The sequence below is a fragment of the Salmo trutta genome, unplaced genomic scaffold, assembly GCF_901001165.1.
Source record: "Salmo trutta unplaced genomic scaffold, fSalTru1.1, whole genome shotgun sequence".
Lineage (NCBI taxonomy): Eukaryota > Metazoa > Chordata > Actinopteri > Salmoniformes > Salmonidae > Salmo > Salmo trutta.
The window spans coordinates 853,023-873,019 of NW_021823350.1; the positions used below are offsets into that span (position 1 = coordinate 853,023).

The following is a 19,997-nucleotide window of genomic DNA, read 5'->3' on the forward strand; positions in this document are numbered from 1 at the left end:
GTATATAGCCATGTTATTACCTCTACCCCTGCACATTGACTTGGTACTGGTACCCTGTGTTTATAGCCATGTTATTACCCCTGCACATTGACTTGGTACTGGTACCCTGTGTATATAGCCATGTTATTACCTCTACCCCTGCACATTGACTTGGTACTGGTACCCTGTGTTTATAGCCATGTTATTACCCCTGCACATTGACTTGGTACTGGTACCCTGTGTATACAGCCATGTTATTACCTCTACCCCTGCACATTGACTTGGTACTGGTACCCTGTGTATATAGCCATGTTATTACCCCTGCACATTGACTTGGTACTGGTACCCTGTGTTTATAGCCATGTTATTACCCCTGCACATTGACTTGGTACTGGTACCCTGTGTTTATAGCCATGTTATTACCTCTACCCCTGCACATTGACTTGGTACTGGTACCCTGTGTTTATAGCCATGTTATTACCCCTGCACATTGACTTGGTACTGGTACCCTGTGTATATAGCCATGTTATTACCTCTACCCCTGCACATTGACTTGGTACTGGTACCCTGTGTATATAGCCATGTTATTACCTCTACCCCTGCACATTGACTTGGTACTGGTACTCTGTGTATATAGCCATGTTATTACCCCTGCACATTGACTTGGTACTGGTACCCTGTGTATACAGCCATGTTATTACCTCTACCCCTGCACATTGACTTGGTACTGGTACCCTGTGTTTATAGCCATGTTATTACCCCTGCACATTGACTTGGTACTGGTACCCTGTGTATATAGCCATGTTATTACCTCTACCCCTGCACATTGACTTGGTACTGGTACCCTGTGTTTATAGCCATGTTATTACCCCTGCACATTGACTTGGTACTGGTACCCTGTGTATATAGCCATGTTATTACCTCTACACCTGCACATTGACTTGGTACTGGTACTCTGTGTATACAGCCATGTTATTACCTCTACCCCTGCACATTGACTTGTGTTTATAGCCATGTTATTACCTCTACCCCTGCACATTGACTTGGTACTGGTACTCTGTGTATACAGCCATGTTATTACCTCTACCCCTGCACATTGACTTGGTACTGGTACCCTGTGTTTATAGCCATGTTATTACCCCTGCACATTGACTTGGTACTGGTACCCTGTGTATATAGCCATGTTATTACCTCTACACCTGCACATTGACTTGGTACTGGTACCCTGTGTATACAGCCATGTTATTACCTCTACCCCTGCACATTGACTTGGTACTGGTACTCTGTGTATACAGCCAAATTATCACTACTCAGCTTGTATTGATTTCTCATGTTTTTATCCTTCTATTATTTGTTTATCTTTCTCCTTGTGTTGTTGGGAAGGGTCTGTCAATAAGCATTTCACCGTTAGTCTACAGTCGTGGCCAAAAGTTTTGAGAATGACACAAATATTAATTTTCACAGTCTGCTGCCTCAGTTTGTATGATACCAATTTGCATATACTCCAGAATGTTATGAAGAGTGATCAGATGAATTGCAATTAATTGCAAAGTCCCTCTTTGCCATGCAAATGAACTGAATCCGCCAAAAATATTTCCACTGCATTTCAGCCCTGCCACAAAAGGACCAGCTGACATCATGTCAGTGATTCTCTCATTAACACAGGTGTGAGTGTTGATGAGGACAAGGCTGGAGATCACTCTGTCATGCTGATTGAGTTCGAATAACAGACTGGAAGCTTCAAAAGGAGGGTGGTGCTTGGAATCATTGTTCTTCCTCTGTTAACCATGGTTACCTGCAAGGAAACACATGCCGTCATCATTGCTCTGCACAAAAAGGGCTTCACAGGCAAGGATATTGCTGCCAGTAAGATTGCACCTAAAGGAGAGCGGTTCAATTGTTGTGAAGAAGGCTTCAGGGCGCCCAAGAAAGTCCAGCAAGCGCCAGGACCGTTTCCTAAAGTTTATTCAGCTGTGGGATCGGGGCACCACCAGTACAGAGCTTGCTCAGGAATGGCAGCAGGCAGGTGTGAGTGCATCTGCATGCACAGTGAGGCGAAGACTTTTGGAGGATGGCCTGGTGTCAAGAAGGGCAGCAAAGAAGCCACTTCTCTCCAGGAAAAACATCAGGGACAGACTAATATTCTGCAAAAAGGTACAGGGATTGGACTGCTGAGGACTGGGGTAAAGTCATTTTCTCTGATGAATCTCCTTTCTGATTGTTTGGGGCATCCGGAAAAAAGCTTGTCCGGAGAAGACAAGGAGAGCGCTATCATCAGTCCTGTGTCATGCCAACAGTAAAGCATCCTGAGACCATTCATGTGTGGGGTTGCTTCTAAGCAAAGGGAGTGGGCTCACTCACAATGTTGTGTGTGTGTGGTACCAACACATCCTCTGAGAGCAACTTCTCCCAACCATCCAGGAACAGTTTGGTGATGAACAATGCCTTTTCCAGCATGATGGAGCACCTTGCCATAAGGCAAAAGTGATAACTAAGTGGCTCAGGGAACAAAACATCAATATTTTGGGTCCATGGCCAGGAAACTCCCCAGACCTTAATCCCATTGAGAACTTGTAGTCAATCCTCAAGAGGCGGGTAGACAAACAAAAAGCCACAAATTCTGACAAACTCCAAGCATTGATTATGCAAGAATGGGCTGCCATCAATCAGGACGTGGCCCAGAAGTTAATTGACATGCCAGGGCGGATTGCGGAGGTCTTGAAAAAGAAGGGTCAACACTGCAAATATTGACTCTTTGCATCAACTTCATGTAATTGTCAATAAAAGCCTTTGACACTTATGAAATGCTTGTAATTATACTTCAGTATTCCATAGTAACATCTGACAAAAATATCTAAAAGACACTAAAGCAGCAAACTTTGTGGAAATTAATATTTGTGTCATTCTCAAAACTTTTGGCCACGACTGTACACCGGTTGCTTACCAAGCATGAGGACAAATAACATTTGATTTGAAAACCTACTTGATTGGATAAAATCCTGTGAGTGAACACAGTAGTGTCTATTCCAGTCATGTCTGTCTAGATAGCCATTATGATCACATCACGTCTTACGGCTTCGCGTGACATCACGTCTTGCGGCTTCGCGTGACATCACGTCTTGCGGCTTCGCGTGACATCACGGCTTCGCGTGACATTACGGCTTCGCGTGACATCACGGCTTCGCGTGACATCACGGCTTACGGGTTCGCGTGACATCACGTCTTTCGGGTTCGCATGACATCACGTCTTACGGGTTTGCGTGCACCGAATACAACAGGTGTAGACATTACCGTGAAATGCTTACTTACAAGCCCTTAACTAACAGTGCAGTTCAAGAAAGAGTTAAGAAAATATTTACCAAATAAACTAAAGTAAAAATAGTAAAATACAAATAAAAAGTAACAATATATACAGGGGGTACCGGTACAGAGAAAATGTGTAGGGTTACAGGTTAATTGAGGTAATTTGTACATCTAGGTCGGGGTAATGTGACTATGCAAAGATAATAAACAGCGAGTAGCAGCAGTGTACAAAACAAATGGGGGTGGAGGGGGTCCAATGTAAATAGTCTGGGTGGCCATTTGATTAATTGTTCAGCAGTCTTATGGATTGGGGGTAGAAGCTGTTAAGGAGCCTTTTGGTCCTAGACTTGGCGCTCCGGTACCACTTGCCGTGCGGTAGCAGAGAGAACAGTCTATGACTTGGGTGACTGGAGTCTTTGATAAGATGCACTTTGTTGTAAATTAACTTACAGATAATGAATATGTCTCTATGCTCACAACCCAACCACCTTAGACACACAACCACCCCCCACCCCGTTTGGCTGGAAGCCAATGGGTCAGGCGCAGTGCAGCGCCCCTGTAGCATATTATAAAGAGGTACTAGGACTCTATACCTTGGTTAAAGGATGCAGCTGACGTCAGGGAAGTGCACTCAGCCATGGAAGATCTAAGCACGGCCTGTACAACAAGACTGCAGCAAGGGAAATCTATTTATTCTCTGTGCCGGTTGAGACTGTATGAAGATGCAGAGCCAAGGGTCGTATTCATTAGGACATAACGTAGCGAAAGCTTTTGCCGAGAATGAAAATGAGGGTTTCTTTATTGAACAAGTTGAGGTAGTCTCTCTCTGTTTCAGTCTTCATGCACATGTATGGCTTGTTCATGAAGAATAGAGAGAGGCTGCAGTATGGATGACTGGGCAGGAAAGATTCAGATGGCCCCTCTGTGCTGCTGGGGGCGCGCTCTCTCTCTCTCTGTCATGCTGGGGGCGCGCTCTCTCTCTCTCTCTGTCATGCTGGGGGCGCGCTCTCTCTCTCTCTGTCATGCTGGGGGCGCGCTCTCTCTCTCTCTCTCTCTCTCTCTGTCATGCTGGGGGCGCGCTCTCTCTCTCTCTCTCTCCCCCGTCATGCTGGGGGCGCGCTCTCTCTCTCTCCCCGTCATGCTGGGGGCGCTCTCTCTCTCTCTCCGTCATGCTGGGGGCGCGCTCTCTCTCTCCCCCTGTCATGCTGTGGGCGCGCTCTCTCTCTCTCCCCCGTCATGCTGGGGGCGCTCTCTCTCTTTCTCCCCGTCATGCTGGGGGCGCTCTCTCTCTCTCTCCCCGTCATGCTGGGGGCGCTCTCTCTCTCTCCCCCCCGTCATGCTGGGGGCGCACTCTCTCACTCTCCCCCCGTCATGCTGGGGGCGCGCTCTCTCTCCCCTGTCATGCTGGGGGCGCGCTCTCTCTCCCCCCCTGTCATGCTGGGGGCGCGCTCTCTCTCCCCTGTCATGCTGGGGGCGCACTCTCTCTCCCCCGTCATGCTGGGGGCGCGCTCTCTCTCTCCCCCCGTCATGCTGGGGGCGCGCTCTCTCACTCTCCCCCCGTCATGCTGGGGGCGCGCTCTCTCACTCTCCCCCCGTCATGCTGGGGGCGCTCTCTCACTCTCCCCCCGTCATGCTGGGGGCGCTCTCTCACTCTCCCCCCGTCATGCTGGGGGCGCTCTCTCACTCTCCCCCCGTCATGCTGGGGGCGCTCTCTCACTCTCCCCCCGTCATGCTGGGGGCGCTCTCTCACTCTCCCCCCGGCATGCTGGGGGCGCTCTCTCACTCTCCCCCCGTCATGCTGGGGGCGCGCTCTCTCACTCTCCCCCCGTCATGCTGGGGCGCGCTCTCTCTCTCTCCCCGTCATGCTGGGGGCACGCTCTCTCACTCTCCCCCCGTCATGCTGGGGGCACGCTCTCTCACTCTCCCCCCGTCATGCTGGGGGCGCGCTCTCTCTCCCCCGTCATGCTGGGGGTGCGCTCTCTCTCCCCCGTCATGCTGGGGGCGCGCTCTCTCTCTCCCCGTCATGCTGGGGGCGCGCTCTCTCTCCCCCGTCATGCTGGGGGCGCTCTCTCTCTCCCTCTCTCTCTCTCCCCGTCATGCTGGGGGCGCGCTCTCTCTCTCTCTCCCCCGTCATGCTGGGGGCGCTCTCTCTCTCTCTCCCTCTCTCTCTCCCCGTCATGCTGGGGGCGCGCTCTCTCTCTCTCTCCCCCGTCATGCTGGGGGGGGGTCTCTCTCTCCCCGTCATGCTGGGGGGGGGGGGTCTCTCTCTCCTTCCCGTGATGCTAGGGGGCCCTCTCTCCCCGTGATGCTAGGGGGCCCTCTCTCCCCGTGATGCTAGGGGGCCCTCTCTCCCCGTGATGCTAGGGGGCCCTCTCTCCCCGTGATGCTGGGGGCCCTCTCTCCCCGTGATGCCGGGGGCCCTCTCTCCCCGTGATGCCGGGGGCCCTCTCTCCCCGTGATGCCGGGGGCCCTCTCTCCCCGTGATGCCGGGGGCCCTCTCTCCCCGTGATGCCGGGGGCCCTCTCTCCCCGTGATGCCGGGGGCCCTCTCTCCCCGTGATGCTAGGGCGCCCTCTCTCCCCGTGATGCTAGGAGGCCCTCTCTCCCCGTGATGCTAGGGGGCCCTCTCTCCCCGTGATGCTAGGGGGCCCTCTCTCCCTGTGATGCTGGGGGCTCTCTCTCTCTCTGTGTCTCTTTTAGCGCCACATCTCACAGCTAGGCCACTGGATTATTTATAACAAAGCAGCAGTGAGGAGGAGAGGAGCCGGAAACGACCAGCTGACAGCAGCACAGCAGTATCCCTCCTGCCCTTTCTCCTGGGATGCCCCAGCACAGTGTGCCACCTGCCAGTCCACAACAGATACACAGACCAATCCCTTTCTTCAAAAACAGATGATTAATTGTGGTGCAAAATATAATGTCAGTACGACAAGTAGTCCTAGTCCCAAACGACACAACCGAATAGCTTCAGAATCAGTATCACAGTAGTGCAGCAAAGTTAGTCCTGTACAGATATAAACATACATCTTTCCACTTTGAGAGACCAAGGTGATTAGCTAGTTACACACTGTACTGTGTGGGAACCTGTGGATCGTACTATACAGTTAGGAAGGCACCTCTATATGTCTGAGACACCCTTATTTTAAACCAGAGGGACCAGCATCACCAAATCTGTCAGCCTTCACACTGCCAGCCAATAGCAGGCCTTACAGGCCAGATCAATGTGTAGCTACATCCTAATCGATGCCGTCTTAGATAACAGGGGTGTGCAGGGCAATGTATCCATGATTCTCTTTCACACCAACACTGACAGTGTTACAAGATCTTGCAGCGTTTTCACAGCTATAGGTCTATAACTATATAGTTAAAGCCTATGTTTAGTGACAGATGTAGTTAGCAAATATCTGACCTTGTTCTGCCTGGTGAAGAGATAACAACTTAACTAACCATATGCTTGCAATAACTACATAGGTCAACCACCTACACCTAGCTAGCCAAAACAATAGCACTTGCAGCTAACTAGACAGCTCCCCTAAATAGCCATAGCTATAACTGGCTAGCCTTGCTAGTTATCTAGCTAGCGAGTTAACAAGGTTTGAATGCTGCCAACTTAGGCACTAGGCTAGCTTGAGAGTTAACTAGCAACCATCTGTATTAGCGACGTTGCTAGCTTGCTAACGTTAGCTTGCACAAAACACCCGTGATTAGGTCAATGAATAACATTCAAAATGTTCATCTATCTGTTGAAATGGAAACGAGTTTACCTTCAGCCACATCTTCGTCTATGGCTCCCTTCACTTGAGAGAAGCACCATTGGAAATCGTTCCCTCCTCCGACACCTACAAAACATCACAAATTGAATAAGGTGAATAAATAGCCAGAAAATATTAGCAGATGTTATAGAAACAGAGAGAAATGATTCCCACCTTTAAATGTGTACTTCAACATAGCAACTAGCTAACTATGGAGTGTAATTTGGCACACATTCTCAGAGCTTATCGGTCGCTTGCTAGCCAAGAAACTTGCAATGCTTTTAGGCCGCGCTGATGCGTGAGAACAGTGTAGGGCCCCCGCCTACAAAGTTGTCAACCTTACCTGCCATTGCCACTTTCTGCAACAGAACTGGCTTCTTTAGGGGCTCTTCCGATAGTGATTTGAGTTGTAAGGATTGTATTTCAGTACAGGTTATTACAAGGAAACAGTTATTTAGACTCGTGAATATGGGCTTACAGAAATGCCCGTGATTTTTTATTTTTTTTTTCAATCCAAAATGGCGCACATTGACAGTCGACATGACACGGTGACGTCATCTAGACGCTTCAGAAGTCTATTTCAGTCCCTCGACCGCCTCAGAAGTGCACCGTTTATGCGCAGCTTCGCAGGGCCTTGGCGAGCTGACAGATACAGGCGTGGGAAAGTGGACTGTTATCTGTGTGTTTTTCCCCCATAATGACCATTCAATGTTTTTGCAAAACATCATTTTTTTTGTTTTTGTTTCATACTTAGATAAAGACATTCGACACAATATATGTCAGAGACATTGTCATAGGCATCGACATCTAAGAGATATACAGAGCATAATCCTAGGCTATTGGCTGGTGTTTTACAACCATTTTTATACCAGGGAATAGAAATCGCCAGTGTGTAGTCCTATGGGACAATTCACCGGGAAAGAATCGTTTTTTAGAATAAACAGCGAAAACAAGGTCTGAGGTTAACACAGGCTTAGGATATTTTATATGTATTATTCTATGAGATAATGTCAGTCAGTTAACATGACATTTATGAATTTTTTTAAATTACACAAATGCTTAAAAATTCACAAAAAGTGACGTTAACTGATGAGGATTATCTCACAGAACAGAACGTATGAGATCTCCTAAACCTGTGTTTACCACACTGCTTATTGTGGGTGTTTATCCGAAAACCCAACAAAACTCCATTTACCCATAGGATTTACCAAACGAACCATGGTGGAGTTAATGTCTACAAAACGACGCCATTACTATTGCTCAGGGACTGAAAAGTAATCCATTTTTTTAAAAGATGTATTGATGTATTATCCTGTAAACCTCTATGTTCCTGATGTGCTTGTGTAAAACTGGTTCTAGATCTAGTGAAACTAGTTGAAACTTTAAGTAAATCATCATCATAAAAAAAATTGACCTAAGCATACAAGTGATTTACTCCATGCAATTGTGTGAGATAAATCACAACTATGGCAGTTACAGGAAGTCGGCTATCTTGTCAATATAATAAATAATCTTTGTCAATACTACAACAATAACAAAGCTACTCATACCACTGACTGGACAATTTACAATCTTGTTTTGGAGCAGACTGTAGACACCTAGATCCAGCCAGCAGAGTGCAGTGTTTAGTCAGAAATGATGAGGATCCTCAGCTCTTTCTCTGCTCATTATGAAGAGGTGGCGTCCTCTCCTCGCCAGTGTTCTGCTGAATGGGTAAACACAACACATAGTCGCCAGTAAAGCTGAATGCAGTTACATTTATTCATATTAAACCTCAAAGCATAAGATGTAGTTGCTTGTTTGTTTGCACCATTTCTTGTGACAAATGAACAATGAAAACTTAATTATGGTTGGCTGTGTGACTAAGTTCTTGCTAGTGGAAGCTTGTTTTCTCAATGCATTTTTTATAATTTTTTTTCAATTTGCTTGTTAGACTTAAAAGCCTTAGAACTCCTCCTGGGCCTGACCGAGTGATCCTCTATGTGCTTTGTTGTAGCTTCTCTCTTCATTAATGCCAACCTATATGGGGGAAAAAATGCATGAATGATGCATTTGTGAACGATATAAAAATGGCCAAATAAAGTTATTTTAAATGAACGGGGTATAGTACTAGGTGCCGGGCGCACCGGTTTGAGTGTATCGAGAACTGTGGGGCTGCTGGGTTTTTCACACTCAACAGTTTCCCATGTTTATCAAGAATGGTCCACCACCCACAGGACATCCAGCCAACTCGAAACAACAGTGGGAAGCATCGGAGTCAACATGGGCCGTGGAACGCTTTCGACACCTTGTAGAGTCCATGCCCGACGAATTGAGGCTGTTCTGAGGGCAAAAGGGGGGAAGTGCAACTCAATATTAGGAAGGTATTCCTAATGTTTTGTACACTGAGTGTATATCACATGTTAAACGCATCAGAAAATGTATTTCATGTAATTCAAAATAAATTCGGAAATCCTTTAAAGAATGTATTTTACAACATATTTACACATGTATTTATCAATATATTTGGAAATGTTTTGTGAAATGTATTTTAATGTATTTGTTAGAAATATGTTTAAATTAAAATTAATCTAATATATGAAAAAATTTGCCAAATGATATTGTAACAAAATGGTTACTGTCTTAACAATGGCACTATAGTGACTGCTAATGGACTTACGTCAGACTCATTCAGACTGCAGAACTGGCGGTGTACATACTTAACAGAGTACAACATAACACATGACACTTTCTCCGATGGGTGATCCAACGAGAGCTAACCCAAGAACACGACTCCAGCAAGCTACGCGCCGATGGGTGACCCAACGAGAGCTAATCCAAGAACACGCCTCCTGCAAGCTATGCGCCGATGGGCGATCCAAAGAGAGCTAACCCAAGAACATGCAGGAGGCATTGTATGCCCCACTGTTTAAACACAACATCACCTGGAGTCCCACTGTTTAAACACAACATCACCTGGAGTCTCACTGTTTAAACACAACACAACATCACCTGGAGCCCCACTGTTTAAACACAACATCACCTGGAGTCCCACTGTTTAAACACAACATCACCTGGAGTCCCACTGTTTAAACACAACATTACCTGGAGTCCCACTGTTTAAACACAACATTACCTGGAGTCTCACTGTTTAAACACAACATTACCTGGAGTCTCACTGTTTAAACACAACATCACCTGGAGTCCCACTGTTTAAACACAACATCACCTGGAGTCTCACTGTTTAAACACAACACAACATCACCTGGAGTCCCACTGTTTAAACACAACATCACCTGGAGTCCCACTGTTTAAACACAACATCACCTGGAGTCCCACTGTTTAAACACAACATTACCTGGAGTCCCACTGTTTAAACACAACATTACCTGGAGTCCCACTGTTTAAACACAACATTACCTGGAGTCTCACTGTTTAAACACAACATCACCTGGAGTCCCACTGTTTAAACACAACATCACCTGGAGTCCCACTGTTTAAACACAACATCACCTGGAGTCTCACTGTTTAAACACAACATCACCTGGAGTCTCACTGTTTAAACACAACACAACATCACCTGGAGTCCCACTGTTTAAACACAACATCACCTGGAGTCCCACTGTTTAAACACAACAACACCTGGAGTCCCACTGTTTAAACACAACATCACCTGGAGTCTCACTGTTTAAACACAACATCACCTGGAGTCCCACTGTTTAAACACAACATCACCTGGAGTCTCACTGTTTAAACACAACACAACATCACCTGGAGTCTCACTGTTTAAACACAACATCACCTGGAGTCCCACTGTTTAAACACAACATCACCTGGAGTCTCACTGTTTAAACACAACATCACCTGGAGTCCCACTGTTTAAACACAACATCACCTGGATTCCCAATGTTTAAACACAACACAACACTCCTGCATAAAAAACCTTCCTAAAAGATCCAGGCTTGCCAAAAGTAAAGTACCCTTTTCGTATAATTATGATGGCAATAATGGGATGTTTTCCTCACTGGACATATAAATACATGCACACACACACACACACACACACACACACACACACACACACACACACACACACACACACACACACACACACACACACACACACATCAATACAGCTGTCCGGTGTATAGTTTAATTATCACTCACTCTGATCATTCCAGCTGTCCGGTGTATAGTTTAATTATCACTCACTCTGATCATTCCAGCTGTCCGATGTATAGTTTAATTATCACTCACTCTGATCATTACAGCTGTCCGATGTATAGTGTAATATCACTCACTCTGATCATTCCAGCTGTCCGGTGTATAGTTTAATTATCACTTACTCTGATCATTCCAGCTGTCCGATGTATAGTTTAATTATCACTCACTCTGATCATTCCAGCTGTCCGATGTATAGTTTAATTATCACTCACTCTGATCATTCCAGCTGTCCGATGTATAGTTTAATTATCACTCACTCTGATCATTACAGCTGTCCGATGTATAGTTTAATTATCACTCTGATCATTACAGCTGTCCGGTGTATAGTTTAATTATCACTCACTCTGATCATTACAGCTGTCCGATGTATAGTTTAATTATCACTCTGATCATTACAGCTGTCCGGTGTATAGTTTAATTATCACTCACTCTGATCATTCCAGCTGTCCGATGTATAGTTTAATTATCACTCACTCTGATCATTCCAGCTGTCCGATGTATAGTTTAATTATCACTCACTCTGATCATTCCAGCTGTCCGATGTATAGTTTAATTATCACTCTGATCATTACAGCTGTCCGGTGTATAGTTTAATTATCACTCACTCTGATCATTACAGCTGTCCGGTGTATAGTTTAATTATCACTCACTCTGATCATTACAGCTGTCCGGTGTATAGTTTAATTATCACTCACTCTGATCATTACAGCTGTCCGGTGTATAGTTTAATTATCACTCACTCTGATCATTACAGCTGTCCGGTGTATAGTTTAATTATCACTCACTCTGATCATTCCAGCTGTCCGGTGTATAGTTTAATTATCACTCTGATCATTACAGCTGTCCGGTGTATTGTTTAATTATCACTCACTCATGTTAAGTTCCAAATGGCACCCTATTCCCTTTAAATGGCACTACTTTTGACCAGAGCCCATAGGACCCATAGGACCCATAGGACCCATATGTCATGTGGTCTGTGTGTAGCTTGTGAAGAGTCAGGCGCAGGACAGCTGATATGAGTAAATAAACTTAATTTACTCAAAATAGACAAATACTATACAATAAAGCTCGCCCACATAACGGACTGTATTACATACAAACAATTACTCACAAACAAACATGGAGGAACAGAGGGTTAAATAATGAACAAGTAATTGGGGAATTGAAACCCGGTGTGTAAAACAAAGACAAAACAAATGGAAAATGAAAAGTGGATTGGCGATGGCTAGAAGGCCGGTGACGTCGACCGCCGAGCGTCACCCGAACAAGGAGAGGGACCAACTTCGGCGGAAGTTGTGACACCATAGGACAAAAGGACCAATAGGACCCATAGGACAATAGGACCAATAGGACCCATAGGACCCATAGGACAATAGGACCCATAGGACAATAGGACCCATAGGACCCATAGGACAAAAGGACCAATAGGACCCATAGGACCCATAGGACCAATAGGACAATAGGACCCATAGGACAATAGGACCCATAGGACCCATATGACCCATAGGACAATAGGACCAATAGGACCCAAAGGACCATAGGACCAATAGGACCCATAGCACCCATAGGACAATAGGACCAATAGGATCCATAGGACAAATAAGACCCATAGGACCCATAGGACAATAGGACCCATAGGACAATAGGACCCATAGGACAATAGGACCCATAGGACCCATAGGAAAATAGGACCCATAGGACAAAAGGACCCATAGGACCCATAGGACAATAGGACCCATATGACCAACAGGACAATAGGACCCATAGGACCCATAGGACCCTAGTCTAAAGTAGTGCACTATAAAGGAAATAGGGTGCCATTTGGGACGTATGTTCAGTCAGGTGTAGTGACATGCCATATAATGACTAGCAGGGATATAAAAGAGGCAGCCTTTGGGTAACCTTCCTGTTACCCATTGGAAGCAGGTCTTGTTATTTTGAAAAACAAACTACTCTGGAAAAGCGGAAGAGTTAAGAACATAGCCTGCTGTTATTTAGAGTGTTTTTTGTAAGAACACAGTAGTCTACAGCTTCAGTGCTCATTCTTCCAATATTAGACATGTTTTGGTCAAATGAAGCCCTGATGGACCTACTGCCATTTATATTCTGTTCCTCTTCTCCGACAACATGAAGTATTACTCAGCACTTTCTGAGACTTCAGGATCTAACAAGGATGTGTATCAAATGGCAGCCTATTCCCTATGTAGTGCACTACTTTTAACCAGGGCCATTAGGGTCCCGTGTGGCTCAGTTGGTAGAGCATGGTGTTTGCAATGCCAGGGTGGTGGGTTCAATCCCCACGGGGGACCAGTATGGAAGAAAAACATGTATGAAATGTATGTATTCACTACTGTAAGTTGCGCTGGATAAGAGTGTCTGCTAAATGACTGAAATGTAAAATATAGGGAATAGGCTTTGATTTGGGATGCAGACAAGGTCTGGCATATCTATAACAGACATTGTTGTAGACCTACATAAGAAAGTTTCCTGGAAATTTGTTTTCTACCCACCAGACTTACTTTGGCTATAATACATGATCAGAGTTTGAAACAATACAGGTTCCCCTGGGCTGGGAAAGCAGCAGCTCTTAAAATGATTTATCTTTATAGATTGAATGTCAGGAGAGATATATGGAGGTGTGAATGCTCCCCAACCACAACACGGAGCAGTGGCCTCAACATCGGGTGTATTCATTAGCGCACACGGAAGTAAAAATGTTTTGCTACGAAAAACAAGAGTTTTTATTGGACACATTTAGGTAGATCTCTCCCCGTTTCATCCTGATTGCTTCCGTTTGGTTCCCGTGGTCTCTTCAGGAATCTCGTTTTTTCTTCTTAAAAGGCGCTGAGTGGTCAATCCGACGTCTGCATTGGGCGTACAGCATTTATGGTGATATGGCCTCTGCAGAGCTGTTGTCAAGGAAGTGTATTTGTATTTATTCATGCTCGCACACAGAAATATATCGCTTGAGTCCAACAAAATGGAATATAACATTGCGGATAAAGTTCAGAATGACAACAAAAATAGAGATTTGTTAAAAAATAATACAAATTAACCACCTCCTTTAAAATGAACATTATACAAGGTAACACACCTAAAGTGAAACTTTAAATCCACGTCTTCAGATGCATGATGTCCTGGGCCTGTATGTATGAAGTACTAGATGGAAAAAAGCTGTCCTTGAAACATATCAAGACTGCTTCAAGGACAGCTTTTTTCCATCTACGTAACATTGCAAAAATCAGAAACTTTCTGTCCAAAAATGACGCAGAAAAATTAATCCATGCTTTTGTTACTTCTAGGCTCGACTACTGCAATGCTCTACTTTCCGGCTACCCGGATAAAGCACTAAACAAACTTCAGTTAGTGCTAAATACGGCTGCTAGAATCCTGACTAGAACCAAAAAATTTGATCATATTACTCCAGTGCTAGCTTCCCTACACTGGCTTCCTGTTAAGGCAAGGGCTGATTTCAAGGTTTTACTGCTAACCTACAAAGCATTACATGGGCTTGCTCCTACCTATCTTTCCGATTTGGTCCTGCCGTACATACCTACACGTACGCTACGGTCACAAGACGCAGGCCTCCTAATTGTCCCTAGAATTTCTAAGCAAACGGCTGGAGGTAGGGCTTTCTCCTATAGAGCTCCATTTTTATGGAATGGTCTGCCTACCCATGTGAGAGACGCAGACTCAGTCTCAACCTTTAAGTCTTTACTGAAGACTTATCTCTTCAGTAGGTCCTATGATTAAGTATAGTCTGGCCCAGGAGTGTGAAGGTGAACGGAAAGGCTGGAGCAACGAACCGCCCTTGCTGTCTCTGCCTTGTCGGTTCCCCTCTTCCCACTGGGATTCTCTGCCTCTAACCCTTTTACAGGGGCTGAGTCACTGACTTACTGGTGTTCTTCCATGCCGTCCATGGGAGGGGTGCGTCACTTGAGTAGGTTGAGCCACTGACGTGGTCTTCCTGTCTGGGTTGGCGCCCCCCCCTTGGGTTGTGCCGTGGCGGACATCTTTGTGGGCTATACTCGGCCTTGTCTTCGGACGGTAAGTTGGTGGTTGTAGATATCCCTCTAGTGGTGTGGGGGGCTGTGCTTTGGCAAAGTGGGTGGGGTTATATCCTGCCTGTTTGGCCCTGTCCGGGGGTATCATCGGATGGGGCCACAGTGTCTTCTGATCCCTCCTGTCTCAGCCTCCAGTATTTATGCTGCAGTAGTTTATGTGTCGGGGGGCTAGGGTCAGTCTGTTACATCTGGAGTATTCTCTTGTCTTATCCGGTGTCCTGTGTGAATGTAAATATGCTCTCTCTAATTCTCTCTTTCTTTCTTTCTTTCTTTCTCTCGGAGGACCTGAGCCCTAGGACTACCTGGCATGATGACTCCTTGCTGTCCCCAGTCCACCTGGCCATGCTGCTGCTCCAGTTTCAACTGTTCTGCCTGCGGCTACGGAACCCTGACCTGTTCACCGGACGTGCTTGTTGCACCCTCGACAATTACTATGATTATTATTATTTGACCATGCTGGTCATTTACGAACATTTTAACATCTTGACTATGTTCTGTTATAATATCCACCCGGCACAGCCAGAAGAGGACTGGCCACCCCTCATAGCCTGGTTCCTCTCTAGGTTTCTTCCTAGGTTTTTGGCCTTTCTCAGGAGTTTTTCCTAGGGAGTTTTTCCCAGCCACCGTGCTTCTTTCACATGCATTGCTTGCTGTTTGGGGTTTTAGGCTGGGTTTCTGTACAGCACTTTGAGATTTCAGCTGATGTACGAAGGGCTATATAAATAAATTTGATTTGATTTGATTTGATTACTAGTTCCTAGTAGTAGGAGTAGTAGAAGTGATGATCTAGGATCAGGCCCTCCTTTTCCATAATACTCTCATTCATTATGATCTAAAAGGCAAAACTGATCCGAGATCAACGTCTCGACTCAGATGCTATACATGGAATCCCAAAGGACTGGATACATTATCTCAGAATGATAAGAATACAACCGAAGGTGTCTCAATGCCGCTGCAGCTTAAGGGCACGGCATGAGTATGACTATACATTATTATACAATCAAAGACAAACAGGTTGACGCTGACAGTGAGACCAGCTCCTACTCTCTATTCACATAACAAGCTGTTGGTTTACTGCTGAGACCAGCTCCTACAGTCTCTACAGCTATAGTAACTAGACTCTCTATTCACATAACAAGCTGTTGGTTTACTGCTGAGACCAGCTCCTACTCTCTATTCACATAACAAGCTGTTGGTTTAGTGCTGAGACCAGCTCCTACAGTCTCTACAGCTATAGTAACTAGACTCTCTATTCACATAACAAGCTGTTGGTTTAGTGCTGAGACCACCTCCTACAGTCTCTACAGCTATAGTAACTAGACTCTCTATTCACATAACAAGCTGTTGGTTTACTGCTGAGACCAGCTCCTACAGTCTCTACAGCTATAGTAACTAGACTCTATTCACATAACAAGCTATAGGTTTACTGCTGAGACCAGCTCCTACAGTCTCTACAGCTATAGTAACTAGACTCTCTATTCACATAACAAGCTGTTGGTTTACTGCTGAGACCAGCTCCTACAGTCTCTACAGCTATAGTAACTAGACTCTCTATTCACATAACAAGCTGTTGGTTTAGTGCTGAGACCAGCTCCTACAGTCTCTACAGCTATAGTAACTAGACTCTCTATTCACATAACAAGCTGTTGGTTTACTGCTGAGACCAGCTCCTACAGTCTCTACAGCTATAGTAACTAGACTCTATTCACATAACAAGCTATAGGTTTACTGCTGAGACCAGCTCCTACAGTCTCTACAGCTATAGTAACTAGACTCTCTATTCACATAACAAGCTGTTGGTTTACTGCTGAGACCAGCTCCTACAGTCTCTACAGCTATTGTAACTAGACTCTCTATTCACATAACAAGCTGTTGGTTTACTGCTGAGACCAGCTCCTACAGTCTCTACAGCTATAGTAACTAGACTCTCTATTCACATTACAAGCCGTTGGTTTACTGCTGAGACCAGCTCCTACAGTCTCTACAGCTATAGTAACTAGACTCTCTATTCAATGACAGATCCAATAAACAGGCAGGACCTAGCTAGCCTGTCTCATATGACACCATATTCCCCCTATTCCAAAGGGCTGTATGTGCCCTGGTTAAAAGTAGAGACAACCCCTACCTTTACCTGTGAACCTGAACAGCCCTATGTGATCTGAAATACTGTCTGGCTCCGTTTTTATTGCTATGGAAGCTGAGATGGAGAGAAGTCAAGTGCCATCAAGGAGAGTTACTGTGGGTCTGTGAGTCAGGTCCCCTAGACAGACGCGTGTGTGTGTGTGTATGTGTATGTGTATGTGTATGTGTGTGTGTGTGTGTGTGACAGAGTCCAATGTGTGTTCACACAGTGAATAGAAAGGTCACTATACATCACACAGGAGCCAATGCGGTTTTTTATAGATCGAGGTGGTGTGGGGGAGGCAGAGAGAGGTGACGGTGGGGGTGGCAGAGAGAGGTGACGGTGGGGGTGGCAGAGAGAGTGGAGGGAGGCAAAGACAGGTGGGAGTGGCAGAGAGAGTTGGGGTGGCAGAGAGAGGTGGGAGTGGCAGAGAGAGTTGGGAGTGGCAGAGAGAGTTGGGGTGGCAGAGAGAGGTGGGGTGGCAGAGAGAGGTGGGGTGGCAGAGAGAGGTGGGGTGGCAGAGAGAAAAGAGGTGGCAGAGAGAAAAGAGGTGGCAGAGAGAGGTGGGGTGGCAGAGAGAGGTGGGGTGGCAGAGAGAGGTGAGGTGGCAGAGAGAGGTGGGGTGGCAGAGAGAGGTGGGGTGGCAGAGAGAGGTGGGGTGGCAGAGAGAGGTGAGGTGGCAGAGAGAGGTGGGGTGGCAGAGAGAGGTGGGGTGGCAGAGAGAGGTGGGGTGGCAGAGAGAGGTGAGGTGGCAGAGAGAAAAGAGGTGGCAGAGAGAGGTGGGGTGGCAGAGAGAGGTGGGGTGGCAGAGAGAGGTGAGGTGGCAGAGAGAGGTGGGGTGGCAGAGAGAAAAGAGGTGGCAGAGAGAAAAGAGGTGGCAGAGAGAGGTGGGGTGGCAGAGAGAGGTGGGGTGGCAGAGAGAGGTGAGGTGGCAGAGAGAGGTGGGGTGGCAGAGAGAGGTGGGGTGGCAGAGAGAGGTGGGGTGGCAGAGAGAGGTGAGGTGGCAGAGAGAGGTGGGGTGGCAGAGAGAGGTGGGGTGGCAGAGAGAGGTGGGGTGGCAGAGAGAGGTGAGGTGGCAGAGAGAAAAGAGGTGGCAGAGAGAAAAGAGGTGGCAGAGAGAAAAGAGGTGGCAGAGAGAGGTGACGTGGCAGAGAAAGGTTCCTGCTTTAGAAAACAGTCAAGTAAAGAGTAAAAACCCTCAGAGGATTTATGTTCAGTCAGGATCACTGAATATGTTCAGTCAGACCGCTATGATACAGTCTGGAATGGAAGCAGTGTTACCCCCCCCCACAGCCTTGTAGGCAATGTTTATGTTAAAACACCTTGAGTCTGGCTTCAGCTTTCCTTTTGACTTTCAAGGTGTTTTGGTATTTTCCCAAGGTTATGGGTGGTAGATAACACCATAGATAACATAAACATGGTTAATATAAAGGTTCTGGGTGGTAGATAACACCATAACATAAACATGGTTAATATAAAGGTTCTGGGTGGTAGATAACACCATAGATAACATAAACATGGTTAATATAAAGGTTCTGGGTGGTAGATAACACCATAGATAACATAAACATGGTTAATATAAAGGTTCTGGGTGGTAGATAACACCATAGATAACATAAACATGGTTAATATAAAGGTTCTGGGTGGTAGATAACACCATAGATAACATAAACATGGTTAATATAAAGGTTCTGGGTGGTAGATAACACCATAGATAACATAAACATGGTTAATATAAAGGTTCTGGGTGGTAGATAACACCATAGATAACATAAACATGGTTAATATAAAGGTTCTGGGTGGTAGATAACACCATAGATAACATAAACATGGTTAATATAAAGGTTCTGGGTGGTAGATAACACCATAGATAACATAAACATGGTTAATATAAAGGTTCTGGGTGGTAGATAACACCATAACATAAACATGGTTAATATAAAGGTTCTGGGAGGTAGATAACACCATAGATAACATAAACATGGTTAATATAAAGGTTCTGGGTGGTAGATAACACCATAGATAACATAAACATGGTTAATATAAAGGTTCTGGGTGGTAGATAACACCATAGATAACATAAACATGGTTAATATAAAGGTTCTGGGTGGTAGATAACACCATAACATAAACATGGTTAATATAAAGGTTCTGGGAGGTAGATAACACCATGGATAACATAAACATGGTTAATATAAAGGTTCTGGGTGGTAGATAACACCATAGATAACATAAACATGGTTAATATAAAGGTTCTGGGAGGTAGATAACACCATAGATAACATAAACATGGTTAATATAAAGGTTCTGGGAGGTAGATAACACCATAGATGAAGAAACAAAAGTGTATTTCTAGTACAGGGGCAGGCAAATGACAGGTCAAAGGCAGGCAGAGGTCAGTAATCCAGAAAGGGTGCAAAGAGTCCAGAACGGCAGGCAGTCTCAGGGTCAGGGCAGGCAGAACGGTCAAAACTGGGAAGGACTAGAAAACAGGAGCAACAACAGGCAGAAGCAGGGGAACAAACGCAAGTAGGTTTCACGAAAAAAAAAAACTGGCAACAGACAAACAGAGAAC

General features: G+C 45.6%; 1 protein-coding gene across 3 annotated transcripts in view; it reads right to left on the reverse strand.

Moving 5' to 3' along the window:
- Positions 1–7,561, reverse strand: part of LOC115190209 (serine/threonine-protein phosphatase 2A 55 kDa regulatory subunit B delta isoform) — a 28,400-nt gene extending 20,839 nt beyond the window's left edge. Inside the window, exons 1-2 of one of the 3 annotated variants that reach the window (XM_029748707.1) lie at positions 7,377–7,560; positions 7,046–7,120 (exon numbers count right to left, since the gene is read on the reverse strand). In XM_029748707.1, the coding sequence (XP_029604567.1) occupies positions 7,046–7,120; positions 7,377–7,383 (82 nt within the window). In that variant the 5' untranslated portion in view covers positions 7,384–7,560. Of the gene's footprint in view, positions 1–7,045; positions 7,121–7,207; positions 7,314–7,376 lie in introns of those variants that run through there. The other 2 variants (XM_029748708.1, XM_029748709.1) reach the window with 2 other exon arrangements.
- Positions 7,562–19,997: the final 12,436 nt, after the last annotated feature.